Here is a 13500-nt window from a genome sequence, read left to right as displayed (position 1 = left end):
CCTGGCCTAATTTTATATTTTTAGAGACAGGGTCATGCTCTGTTGCCAGGCTGCAGAGCAGTGATGCAATCATAGCTTACTACAACCTTGAACTCCTGGGCTCAAGCAATCCTCCTGACTCAGACTCCCAAGTAGCCGGGACTACAGGCATGCACCACCATGCCTGGCTAATTTTTTTTTTTATAGAAACACAGTCTCACTATGTTGGCCAGGCTGGTCTGGAACTCCTGGCTTCTAGTGATTCCCCTACCTTGTTCTCCAAAAGTGCTGAGATTACAGGGACTAGGCCTACAATTTAGTAATTGCTCACCATGTGCCAGGTAGGCAGGACTTATGAGGTAGGTACTATACTTATCCCCATTTTATGGATGAGGAAACTGAGGCACAGGGAAGCAAAGTGACTTGTCCAAGTTGATGCAGCTAGTCAAGGTCAGAGCCCCAACCCACTCCTGAACACATCTAGAGCTGGAGCTCTTTATGATCTGTGATGGCCTGCAATCTCCAAAGGTCTCTGAACAGTACCCACTTTTTTTTTTTTTTTTGAGACAGAGTTTGGCTCTGTCGCCCAGGCTGGAGTGCAGTGGCGAGATCTTGGCTCACTGCAAGCTCCGCCTCTCCCGGGTTCACGCCATTCTCCTGCCTCAGCCTCTCGAGTAGCTGGGACTACAGGTGCTCGCCACCGCACCTGGCCAATTTTTTGCATTTTTAGTAGAGATGGGGTTTCACCGTGTTAGCCAGGATGGTCTCGATCTCCTGACCTTGTGATCCACCTGCCTCAGCCTCCCAAAGTGCTGGGATTACAGATGTGAGTCACTGCGCCCGGCCAAACAGTATCCACATTTTATTCTAAGATTTCTTTCTTGCACTACTAAAGTTGCAAATCAGGACAGAAGAGCCTCGATGGCCCTCACTTTCTGATTTTGGGTTCAGCAGCTAAAGACACTGCATGGGCCGGGCGCGGTGGCTCAAGCCTGTAATCCTAGCACTTTGGGAGGCCGAGACGGGCGGATCACGAGGTCAGGAGATCGAGACCATCCTGGCTAACCCAGTGAAACCCCGTCTCTACTAAAAAATACAAAAAAACTAGCCGGGCGAGGTGGCGGGACCCTGTAGTCTCAGCTACTCGGGAGGCTGAGGCAGGAGAATGGCATAAACCCGGGCGGCGGAGCTTGCAGTGAGCTGAGATCCGGCCACTGCACTCCAGCCTGGGCGACAGAGCGAGACTCCGTCTCAAAAAAAAAAAAAAAAAAAAAAAAAGACACTGCATGGATTGACTTGCACCTGTGAAAAGGCTCCAGCAACATCTTATTAGTGTCTTTGCCCTATAGCAAGGAGAAGCATCCAAATTCAGTATACACATCAAATCATTTAAAATGACCTATCAGGAGTGAAGGAGAGGAGAGGTGTGGAATAAAGGGACTTTCAACATTATAATTAATAAAAATTATACGTGGTCAGGCACAGTGGCTCACGCCTGTTATCCTAGCACTTTGGGAGGGCAAGGCGGGCAGAGCACCTGAGCTCAGGAGTTCGAGACCATCCTGGGCAACATGGTGAAACCCTGTCTCCACTAAAATATAAAAAATTAGCCAGGCATGATGGTGCATGCCTGTAGTCACAGCTACTTGGGAGGCTGAGGCACGAGAATCCCTTGAACCCGGGAGACAGAGGTTGCAGTAAGACAAGATCACGCCACTGCACTCCATCCTGGGTAACAGAGTGAGGCATCTCAAAAATAATAGTAATAAATAAATAGGCCAGGCACAGTGGCTCACACCTGTAATCCTAACACTTTGGGAGGCTGAGGCAGGTGGATCACTTGAGGACAGAAGTTCAAAACCAGCCTGGCCAACATAGTGAAACCCCTAAAACAGTTTGGGTGTGGTAGCTCACGCCTGTAATGCCAGCACTTTGGGAGGCCAATGCGGGTGGATCACCTGAGGTCAGGAGTTCGAGACCAGCCTGGTAACATGGTTAAAACCTTGTCTCTACTAAAAATACAAAAACTAGCTGGGCATCATGGCAGGTACCTGTTATCTCAGCTACTCAGGAGGTTGAGGCAGGAGAATTGCTTGAACCCAGGAGGCGGAGGTTGCAGTCAGCTGAGACAGTGCCACTGCACTCTAGCCTGGGCGATAAGCAAGACTCCATCTCAAAAAAAAAAAAAAAACCATCTCAAAAAATAAATAAAATGAAAAGTATATTGAAATCAGAGGGAAATATATATAGAGAGAGAGAGAGAGAAAAAGAGAGAGAGAGAGAGACAGAGAGAGAGAGAGAGAGAGAGAAAGAGTCTTGTTGTGTTGCCCAGGCTAGAATGCAGTTGTATAATCATAGCTCACTGTAGCCTTGAACTCCTGAAAATATTTTCTCAGTGAAAAAAAATATTCCAGTGATTAGTCTTTCCAAGAATGGTCTGCCTTTTATTTGAGCTGGAAGAGCACTAAATTAGGAGTCAAAAGGCCGGAATTCTGTCCTGGTTCTGCTACTGACTGGTCTTCTGACCCTGGCAGGTGACTTGTGTCGCGGCCTCTGTTTTCTCATGGGTAACTTAACATGAGGAGCTTGGGAGATGCTAGGTAACGCCCATTCTCACTTGAGCCATGTGTGTTGCCAGAGCAGAGACTCCCGAATCACCTGCCTTCCAATCCGTTGGCTTTATTCTGACCCTGCTCCATATACCGTGTACCAGGGATGGCTTTAATGGAGGAAAAATTCTCCATCTGTGTGGGGGATGTGGAAAGGGAGTGTGGGCATCTCAGCTGTTGGCCTGGGGGTGCTGTGGGGTGTTGACAGGCCTCCCCGACAGTCCAAAGCATCCCCACTTCCTGCACAGTTCAATTTCAAGCAAGGAGCGTGTCCCCAGGATGCCTAAAACACTAGGTAGACACTGCTGAGCGGTCCCCTGAGTTGAAGTGGGCCTGCCTGAGTCAGGAGCTGGAAAAGAAGTGGAGTAGGCTCCAAGTCACAGGGTAGGCTGACTCAGAACTAATCTTAGCAGCTGTTTCTCAGGCTTTGGACAGTGTGGCCTTTCTCTTCACAGATCACCACGATTTCCTGCTGTCCTCCCGCCCCTTGGACAATTTTAGGCTTATGCTTTGCCAAGAAGTTATTCAGATTGGGCAGGCAACTGGGTTAATGTCAGTGGCAAACCAGGAAGCATGGGGCTGCTGGTGACATCGTGGCCAAGTGCCACAAAGCCAGAAAACCACCTGCATTAGAATCCTGGCTTTTGGCCAGGCGTGGTGACTCACGCCTGTAATCCCAGCACTTTGGGGGGCCGAGGCAGGTGGATCACTTGAGGTCAGGGGTTTTAGACCAGGCTGGCCAACATGGCAAAACTCCATCTCTACTAAAACTACAAAAAATAGCTGGGCATGTTGGCACACACCTGTAATCCCAGCTACTCGGGAGGCTGAGGCAGGAGAATCGCTTGAACCTGGGAGGAGAAGGTAGAGTTAGCAGAGATTGCACCACTGCAGTTCAGGCTGGGCGACAGAGTGAGATTCTGTCTCAAAAAAAAAAAAAAAATCCTGGCTTTGCTTCACTGATGGTGTGATCTTGGCGTCCTCTCCGAGCCTTAGTTTCTTTTCTTTTTTTTTTTGAGACGGAATTTCGCTCTTTTTGTGCAGGCTGGAGTACAGTGGCACGATCTTGCCTCGCCGCAACCTCCACCTCCCAGATTCAAGCGATTCTCCTACCTCAGTCTCCCAAGTAGCTGGGATTTCAGGTGTGCGCCACCACGCCCAGCTAATTTTGTAGTTTTAGTAGAGACGGGGTTTCTCTATGTTGGTCAGGCTGCTCTCGAACTCCCGACCTCAGGTGATCCGCCTGCCTCAGCCTCCCAAAGTGCTGGGATTACAAGCGTGAGCTACCGTGTCCCTGTGCCTTAGTTTCTTTATCTTTAAGACAGGGACCACAATTCCTTTTTTGCAGGACAGTAGAGGCATAAAACAAGCAAGTCTATTTTTTCCATCTCTCTTGCCTCCCGCCCCTCCTCAAGGCAATCCCATCTGGCTTCCCCCGGCTCTCCCTCAGCTTGCCAGGACTTCCATAAACTCCAACTCTCCCAATAGCAGTGAACATTGCTGACCACATCCCCTTTGTTGAAACTTTCCCATCAGCTTCAATGGCAAGCACTTTGTAGGTTTTTCTCTTTCACTGGGTGATTTTTAGTGTCCCCTGATAGGCCTATCTCCTGTCACTGAGCCTGAAGCACTAGCCCACCCTGGCCTTGGTCTTCCTCCCTGCTCTCTGTATTGAAGGAAACCAAAATATTTCACCCCAAAATATACTTCTTTGATATATTTCAAGATGGCTATTCAGGACGGCTGGAAATACAAGAATAGCTGAAAAACTGTCTTGTGTAGGGGAGATTGGCATCTGCAGAGAAAACTGAAGGGAGCCAGGCACGGTAATCCCAGCACTTTGGGAGGCTGAGGCAAGCAGATCACTTGAGATCAGGAGTTGAAGAACATCCTGGCCAATATGATGACACCCTGTCTCTACTAAAAATGCAAAAAATTAGCCGGGCATGGTGGTGGGCGCCTGTAGTCCCAGCTGCTCGGGAGGCTGAGGCAGGAGAATGGCATGAACCCAGGAGGCAGAGCTTTCCGTAAGCTGAGACTGTGGTACTGCACTCCAGCCTGGGCGACAAAGAGACTCCATCTCAAAAAACAAACAAACAAAAAAACAAAAAAAACAAAAAAACACTGCATGGATGCAGCCAGGCTTTCTCTGAGCCCTCCCTTGTCCAGATTTACAAAAGATTAACTGAGAGTCTGAGTCTGACACCTTTAAGATGGAACTTTTTTTTTTTTCCTCGCTCTGTCACCGAGGCTGGAGTGCAGTGCTGGGATTACAGGCATGAGCCACTGCACCCAGTCTTTTTTATTTTTATTTATTTATTTTTTTGAGACGGAGTCTCACTCTGTAGCCCAGGCTGGAGTGCAGTGGCCGGATCTCAGCTCACTGCAAGCTCCGCCTCCCGGGTTCACGCCATTCTCCTGCCTCAGCCTCCCGAGTAGCTGGGACTACAGGCGCCCGCCACCTCGCCCGGCTAGTTTTTTATGTATTTTTAGTAGAGACGGGGTTTCACCGTGTTCGCCAGGATGGTCTCGATCTCCTGACCTTGTGATCCGCCCGTCTCGGCCTCCCAAAGTGCTGGGATTACAGGCTTGAGCCACCGCGCCCGGCCGTTTTTTGTATTTCTTAGTAGAGACAGGTTTTCACCGTGTTAGCCAGGATGGTCTCGATCTCCTGACCTCGTGATCCGCCCATCTCGGCCTCCCAAAGTGCTGGGATTACAGGCTTGAGCCACCGCACCCGGCCTATTTATTTATTTTTGAGACGGAGTCTTGCTCTGTTGCCCAGGCTGGAGTGCAGTGGTGCGATCTGGGCTCACTGCAAGCTCTGCCTCCCAGGTTCACGCCATTCTCCTCTGCCTCAGCCTCCCAGTAGCTGTAATTACAGGTGCCCACTCACCACCCGGCACTTCCTTTTTATTTTCAGTAGAGACTTGGGTTTCACTGCATAGGGTAGGATGGAGTCTTGATTCTGACTCATGATCTCGCCTCAGCTTTCTGCCTCTCCCAAAGTGCTGGGACAGGTAGGCATGAGCCACTGCCCAGCCCTTTTTTTTTTTTTTTTTTGAGAAAGAGTCTCACTCTGGTTGCCCAGGCTGGAGGGCAATGGCTTGATCTTGGCCTCACTACAGCCTTACCCTCCTGCATTCAAGTGATTCTCATGCCTTCCTTGCTCTCCAGTAGCTGGGATCAAGCAGGCACGCATCAATACACCCAGCTAATTTTTTATCTTTATTAGAGCTAGGGTTTCATGAGTGTTGGCTGTGGCTGGTCTCCAACTCCTTGAGCTCACAATCCTCCTGCCTCAAGCCTCCCAAAGTGCTGGAATCACAGGTGTGAGCCACCATGCCCAGCCAAGTCTGACACCTTTAAAGGTCTGACAGAAACATTTATCATCTATTCTCTCTGAGGGCTGCTGCATGTGAGGTTCTATCGAGATCCCTAAGAACCTCTTTGTTGATTCTTCCTTTGGGATGAGTTCAACTCCAACCCGGACCCAAACCAAACGCGCATCGTTCCGGAATCCTACCTTACTCACTTGGCCTTTGAATGGAGGTTAAAGCTGTGGCTCATGCCCTGCAATCCCAGCACCGGTGGGAGCCATGAGGGATCACTACTCCCAGTCAGAAATGGTATCAGCCTGCCGTAGTATTGCTGGGAAACCTACCAACTGAAAAACTGGAAGTTGGCAATGATGACAGGCATCTTATAATCCAGCCACGGCGGTGTAGAGAATTTGCTGAAATCTGGGATTGAGGTTGCAGTGAGCTGAGACCACACCACTTCACTCCAGCCTAGGAGACAAAGGAAAACTCCATCTCAAAACAAAATTAAAAAAACAAAGAAATCTTGAGTCAGACCTCCCTCTTTTCCACTGTCTTTGAATTGGGTCGCTTGTGCCTCCTGGAGCACATAGCCACCCACCAACAGCCCTAACCCAGCCTCTGCGGCGCCTCTCTGACCTCATCTCCTTCCACACTCTTGTCTTGGTCTCCTTGTTCCTGCTGTCTACACTGGGCTTGTCCTCACTGTGCCGTGCTCAGAATCCAGCTCCTCCCCGACATCCTCCTCTCCATTATTCAGGCCTCTGCTTAAGCCTTGCTCTTAGAGGCCTTTGATGACCACCTTCTGTAAATCCCACTCCCATTCTTTGTCACCCCGGCTCCAGTGCAGTGGCTTGATCACAGCTCACTGCAGCCTCGACCTCCTGGGCTCAGGCAATCCTCCACCATGAGCTTCCTGAGTACCTGGGACCACAAGGGCGTGTCACCACTCCTGGCTATGTTGCCCAGGCTGGTCTTGAACTCCTGGGCTCAAGTGATCCTCCCACCTTGGCCTCCCAGAGTGCTGGGATTACAGACACGAGCCACGGTGCCCGGCCACCCTGCATTACTTTTAATACGCTTAACACTTTTACTGCCATCTGACATGCATTTGTCATTTTCCATGCTAGAAGGTGAGCTAATGTGAACACAGAAACAGTCACTGCTACATCCCTAACAACTAGCATTCAGGAAGCACTCAGTAAATATATGCTGGGTGGATGATTCCATTTCTCTGTTTCCACAGCTACCACCCCTTTCCCAGGCACCCTGCAGACTCCTAATTGACTTTGCCACAACTTCATTTTGCTTTCCAATCCATTTCCTAGTTGTCTTTTCAAACACAATTTTGATCCTGTTATTCCCGTTCAAAACCCTTCAAAGTACTCCTCAATGTCCTGAAAATAAAGTCCAAACTCCTGAGCCATGATCCTATGTGATCTGGCCCTCCTCCCTCTCCCTGTCTTTCCCCGCCCAGCCATATTGGTCCCAGTAGTTCAGACCTACCAGTCTCTCACCACCTCCCCTCCCACCTCCGCATCCATCGAGCCACAGCTGAAACATGGGGCGGGAGAGTGCAGCAGTGAAGAGCCTGACACCGGCGCGAGGTTTTGTGGGCTGGGATCTGAACACACTTGTAGCACTGTGATCCTGGGCGGGATACTTAAAGCTCTTTGCTCTTCAGTTTCCTGATCTGTAGGAAAAAAACCACTACTCCTACCTCACAGGGTTGTTATGAGGATTATATAAAGCACTAGCCCACAGTAAGGGCTGAACATTCTTCTTCTTGGGGACATCTTCCCTGGCACCCTAGACCACATTAAATTGCCCCATTAAACAAGTTCACAGTACCCAGCTATGCCCCTTTAAACTTTCATCCAGTGATTTCTGCCTCCCTGCCCCCAGCATGGGTGATCAGTAAAGGATACTGCCTGTCATGTCTATAGCTGTGCCCCAGTGCCTAGCACAGTGCAGGTCACAGTCAATGCAAAACACACGTCCTTCCCTGAACAGGGCTGCCTTTAGAGCAGGCAGGCACACAGAGGGGCACGGATCTGGCTCTAGTCACCTCCTAAGGTGTTCCGTCTTAACAGCCATTCAATTTGCTTCCAAATTGAAGTGCCCGTCCCCCAAGGAGCTCTATGGGTGTGACCATCCCAGCGCTAAGCACCCAGGCAGCAGTAGCGCTGCCAACGACCACTGCCTCACTGGGTGCCTGCAGCAGTGCTTAATCAATAAGCACCCTGTGGCACTCCTAGGGAAGGAGGCGGAACAAGCTCTACCGGATGTCAACACAAAGACCTCTGCTTCAGAAGAGGTCTGACCTAGCAGGCTTAGAACTCGATTTGGTGGTTCTTAAGCGGGAAGGGAAGTCCTTGATCTCTCATAGTAGACTCTAATCCCTACTAGGCAACCCCAAGAAAGAAGATGCAGACACGCAGCAGTGAGAAAGCACAGGTCTTTATGGAACTGTGTCAGGAAAAGGTAAAGCTGTCAGGTGCCCATCTCCACCTCCACCACCTCTGCCCAGGCGCCAAGGCCCACATCCTTATGGATTAGCACCAGGCTGGGGGCGGCACCCGGCTCCTCTGGCACCATGAAGCACTTCTCCTGGCTCTCTGAAATGGTGACCTCAACAACATCCCTGGCAGGGGAGACTTCCTCCTCTCTGTGTGTGTCCAGCAGCTGTGGCTCAGCCTGCAGGAGCACCATGGTGGGCTCAGAAGCAGCAGAAGGCACAGAGGGTAGGCTGCAGGGCACCTCGGGCCGGTGACTGAGCTGGTGTCGCCTGAGGCTCTGCGGGAGGGTATAGCCCATGCCACAGGTGGGGCAGCGGTAGGGCTTGTCCTCCAAGTGAGATTTGAGGTGGCGCCGCAGCTTGGTGGCCAGCGTGTAAGCACGGCCACACTGGGGACAGGGAAAGGGCCTCTCTCCAGAGTGCAGGCGCTCGTGAGCTCGGAGCGTGTGTGGGTCTCGGAGGGCCTTGCCACACACGGGGCACAAGTGGGCCTCCCCGGTGTGGGAGATGAGATGGCGCCGCAGTTCAGGCAGCTGGGGGAAGGCATCGGCACAGTGCGGGCAGCGGTAAGGACGCTCTCCGGTGTGGAGCCGCAAATGCCCACGCAGGTTGCCCCGCTGACGGAACGCCCGGCCACAGTGCGGGCACAGGAAGGGCTTTTCTCCTGTGTGGAGCCTCATATGGTTCCGCAGGGAGCCCTGGTTGGCCAGGGGTCGCCCACACACAGGGCATGGGCAAGGGGCAGGGGCGGCTGGCACCTGGTGGGTCTTGCGATGCAGCCGCAGGGAGGGCCGGCGGGCAAAGGCCTTGCCACACTGGTCACAAGCAAAGGGCCGGGCACCTGAATGTATCACCTGGTGCTCTTTAAGGTCTCGCTGGGTGCCATAGGCCTTGTCGCATTGTGGGCAGGGGAAGGGCCGCACCCCACGGTGGCCCAGCACATGGGCTTTGAAGCTCTCCTCTGAGCTATAGCTCTTGCCACACTCAGTGCAAAGAAAGGGCTTGTGGCCTGTGTGCACGAATGCGTGCTTCTTTAGGTGGCACAGCTGCAGGAATGCCTTGCCACACTCTCCACACCGGTACCGTCGCCCCTGCTTTGGGGAGCTTCCTGCTGGGCCAGGAGGGCTCCGTGAGAGAGTAGAGAAGCCAGGCTGCTGGGCTCCAGGCTCTAGGGCCTTTGCTCTGGGTGGGCACTGATCACTGGGGCTGTGTAACTTCTTGGCCAGGTAGCCACGCAGCTGGGTGCCCCTGGCAGATGAGAAACTGGCTCCACTGCCATCTGGGTCCTGCTGGGTAGCCGAGTTGCTCTGAAGTTCAGGTGGCATCTGTGCCTGGGGCGGGTATTCCTCATCCACGTTGCCATCCTGAAGCAATGGGCCAAGTGGCTGGCTATCCTTGGAAAGTTGGTCCTGGGTTGGGAACTTAAGTCCAGGGCTCACCATACTCTCTGCTTGGATGCCAGGGGGTGAGTGGGAACCAGGATCTGAAGGCAAGGATGGGGTGCTGGGGTTAGGGAGCTTCAATCCCGGTGGTGTTACCAGGGAATTACAGGAACAGATGTTTCTCCCACCCAGTCCCTAAGCTTTAGAGGGAGCAATGATGCCAATCTCTTCCCTGGAGCATGGGGTGCACACTCCATACATCTTCCTGTCCAGCCTTAGGCGCCTTTTGGAGATACACTCCTGAGAGCCATGGGGTCCCGGCTATCTGGATAATCGCTAGAATAAGGCCATCCCAGATGAAGGATCCCCTTGTTCGCCCCCTGGAGACACATATTTAGAATGTGATTCAGGACCCCCTTCCAGCCAGGCATGGTGGCTCACACCTGTAATCCTAGCACTTTGGGAGGCCGAGACAGGCAGACCACTTGAGGCCATGAGTTCGAGACCAGCCTGGCCAACATGGTGAAACCCCATCTCTACTACAAATACAAAAAAAAAATGAGCTGAGGCTGAGGCAGGAGAATCGCTTGAACCTGGGAGGTGGAGGTTGCAGCGAGCTGAGACCACGCCATTGCACTCCAGCCTGGGTGACAGAGTGAGACTCCATCTAAAAAAAAAACACACACACACAAAAAAACCCCTTCCCACCTTAGCTCATCTGTAACAAAAAAGAACCCCCACACCAGAGAGAAGAAACATAGGAGGCTGGAAACCCTGTACATACAAAGCTTACTCTCTTCCTTACTATTCCAGGAAGCTCTTAAGAAGGTAAAAGTTGCAAATATCTATATTGTTATTCCAAAGAACAGACCTGTTGCTCTTCAACAGAAAGCACTGAATGACAATTTATAGTCCGAGACTGTCCCTTGCCTGAAAATTCTAACCTTGCTGTATCTACCAACCCTAAGCTACTCAGTCACAATCCTTACCCAATAGTAATCAAGCCCCACCCTCCTATCCCATGTTGAAACATCCACCTTCAAACAGATTTTGAAAAGCTACTAAGACTCTATATAGTGTCCTTCCTTACCGCAATGAGCCATAAACTCTGCTTTGCCTTATCAACAGGTTGTTTTGGTGGGGAAATTGCTGGGGAACCAGCATTTATTTGACACATACCTGTGCAAGGTTCTGCTGCATCCTCCCCGTGGGAGGCCACTTCCTGCTGAACAGCAGACCCCACTTCTGTCACCACTTCTACAGCTGCCTCTTTGTCCAGCCTGGGATGGGTGAGACTTGGGCCCTCAGAGGAAGGCCAGGGCCACAGCAGCAGTTCAAAGCCTGGCAGCACCAGCTGGTACACTTGCAGATGGAGCCTCTCGCTGATCCGCACTGGGGCCACATTTCCCTCACTCTCCAGTCTGCCCCGCTGCACCAAGCTGCAACGCAAAGTAACAGCCAGCTATGAGATGCTCACTATTCAAGTGGTCTTCCCTGAAAGCCCCAGTCCCCAGGCAGTCTGGGTCCTAAAGGACGCCACGCCTTTGGAACATTCACTGCAAAAGAGCACTGAATAGGGAATGGCAGTCAGTGTCCGGTTCCATCCCAAGCCACAACAGAAAGCCTCAAAGGAACGAATATTCATGACACACTCTCCTCTGACTTACCTAGTCCAGCCAGAACTCTGCTCACAGGCACACATGTCTCCCCATGGACCTAATGACAGGTTCTGAAATAAACCAACAAAAGTCCTTCTCAAATGTGTTCGAGGGGGTCGGGTAGGAAAAAAAAAAAAAAAAAAAACAACAACTAGATGAAACTTTCCTGGGACAAATTTAAGATGAAACTCCTGGAAGGTTACAAGCCTCTGGTTCTCCTCTAACAAGAGAGTGCTGTCTGATTCTTCATTCAGTAAGGACCAAAAAGTCTGTCTCCTCACTTCCCTCCCAAGGGTATGGAGAATTACTAAATTGAACACATTACTGTCTTCCAGTGAGGACTAAGCATAAAAAGTAATAAGGAACACCAGCTTTTTAAAATGGTATTTATTGGGCCAGACGCGGTGGCTCACACCTGTAATCTCAGCACTTCGGGAGGCCCAGGCAGGCAGATTACTTGAGGCCAGGAGTTTGAGACCAGAATGACCAACATGGTGAAACCCTGTCTCTACTAAAAATACAAAAATTAGCTGGGTGTGGTGGTGCACACCTGTAATCCCAGCTAGTCAGGAGGCTGCGGCATGAGAATCACTTGAACTGGGAGGTGGAGGTTGCAGTAAGGTGAGATCGTGCCACTGCACTCCAGCCTGGGTGACAAAGCAAGACTGTCTTAGAAAAAAGAAAAATAAAATAAACAAAATAAAATGGTACTTATCGTGCAGTGAAACCTTTTATCTTCACTATTTCATCAGCGCCTCCATATAATCCCAAGAGAGCTATTGCTTTGTTTCATAGATGAATTAAATGCGGCACGTAATTTAACCAACTAGGTGACAAGGCTGGAATTTGATCCCAGGCTTTCTTAATTCCAAAAACCTTAATTCTTGACCTTCCTCACTGCTGACACTATACGATTCCAATTTAAACAACTTTTCGAACCTCCATTCTTTAACTGCTGCTGCTAAGAGGAGGAGGCAGTCCTGAAGAGAAGGGATAAGACCACCTCCTACCTCTTGAAATACTCTCTTTCTTCAAATTGAAAAGCTGTCTAGAAATGTCCAAACCTCCCCTACATTTTCAAGGGCGGAGAGAAGCCGCTCTATCCTTCAATACCTCCTCCTGCCGTGGCTTTACTCCCTCGCCCTTCTCCTTGGAGACAGACTCCTCTTCCAGCGGCCCCCACAGCAGGCCGGGCTGTAGGGGCTCCCCGACACACCAGACCCCCAAGCGCTGTTCCTTGGCGAGTGAGGGGCCAAGAGCCAAGCCCCGGGGGAGGCTCTTTAAAGCGAGGATGGCTCGGGTCGGCCCGGGTGGGACGTCTTTGAGGCCCTGCGTACAGCCTTCTCCAGAGGGGTTCCATCCTAAGTCCAGGCCCAGGCGCGGCTCGGGGGCTGCAGGGAGAAGAGAAGACGGTGAGGGAGCCGCCCAAGAAGGTGTGAGGTGGGCAAAGGTGTGGGAGGAAACCGCAGGTCCAGCTGGGCCTGCGGAGCCCGAGAACAGGTGAGGGCTCTAAGGGGGGCCCTGAAAGGTTTGAGGAGGCTCAAGGGTTCTTCAGAAGCCCCCAGCGACTCTGAGGACACTGGAGGATCCTGGGATCGGGAGGAGAGGAGACTGAGCAGAAAGCTGACCAAAGAGCGTCAGATCCATCTGGGCCAAGGTTGAGGGTCGCGGACATCGCAGGTCGCTTACCCAGTTGCAGCGCGTTCTTCCCCTCCAAGAGCGGCTCCTCCGCCTCCTCCATTCCGGGTCAGAAAGCCTCCCTACGCCGGAAGTGAGCGTCCTCTTCTCAGCTCCTCCAGGAAACAGTAACGGACTTTCAAATATTTTTCTCAGGAAAGAAGCCTCAGAGTTGGACCTCACTGGTGCACAAGACTGGGAGTTTGGGAGTACTGGGGAGGCAGAACTCTGTCCGAGAGCAATGAGAACCTAGGATTCCGGAGGTGCACCAGGCATTCGAGTAGCTGGGAAAGCGGAACTGTTGTTCCAGCCACCTCTTTTTGGGAGTGACGAGTCGGACAGTTATGCTGTTACCTC

At 51.6% G+C, this 13500-nt stretch overlaps 1 protein-coding gene across 1 annotated transcript; it reads right to left on the bottom strand.

The window, feature by feature from the left end:
* Positions 1-8352: 8352 nt before the first annotated feature.
* Positions 8353-13484, bottom strand: ZNF408 (zinc finger protein 408). Its single transcript, XM_003909961.5, has 5 exons — positions 13156-13484; positions 12580-12857; positions 11476-11537; positions 10988-11247; positions 8353-9909 (listed from the first exon to the last, which is right to left on the bottom strand). The coding sequence occupies exons 1-5, from the start codon at positions 13205-13207 to the stop codon at positions 8402-8404; spliced, it is 2160 nt and encodes a 719-aa protein (XP_003910010.1). The 5' UTR covers positions 13208-13484; the 3' UTR covers positions 8353-8401.
* Between the last annotated feature and the right edge of the window lie 16 nt (positions 13485-13500).

This window comes from Papio anubis, chromosome 12, assembly GCF_008728515.1.
Source record: "Papio anubis isolate 15944 chromosome 12, Panubis1.0, whole genome shotgun sequence".
In the NCBI taxonomy this organism is placed as follows: Eukaryota; Metazoa; Chordata; class Mammalia; order Primates; family Cercopithecidae; genus Papio; species Papio anubis.
This window is presented reverse-complemented; position numbering and strand designations above follow the sequence as displayed.

Bases quoted from the DNA above. Each gene is read 5' to 3' on its own strand.
- ZNF408 (XM_003909961.5), bottom strand. From the start codon at position 13,207: ATGGAGGAGGCGGAGGAGCCGCTCTTGGAGGGGAAGAACGCGCTGCAA. The intron at 12,858-13,155 runs GTAAGCGACCTG...TTCTCCCTGCAG, and splicing joins GAAGAACGCGCTGCAACTGG to CCCCCGAGCCGCGCCTGGGC. The intron at 11,248-11,475 runs GTAAGTCAGAGG...TTTGCGTTGCAG, and splicing joins CAGAGTTCTGGCTGGACTAG to CTTGGTGCAGCGGGGCAGAC.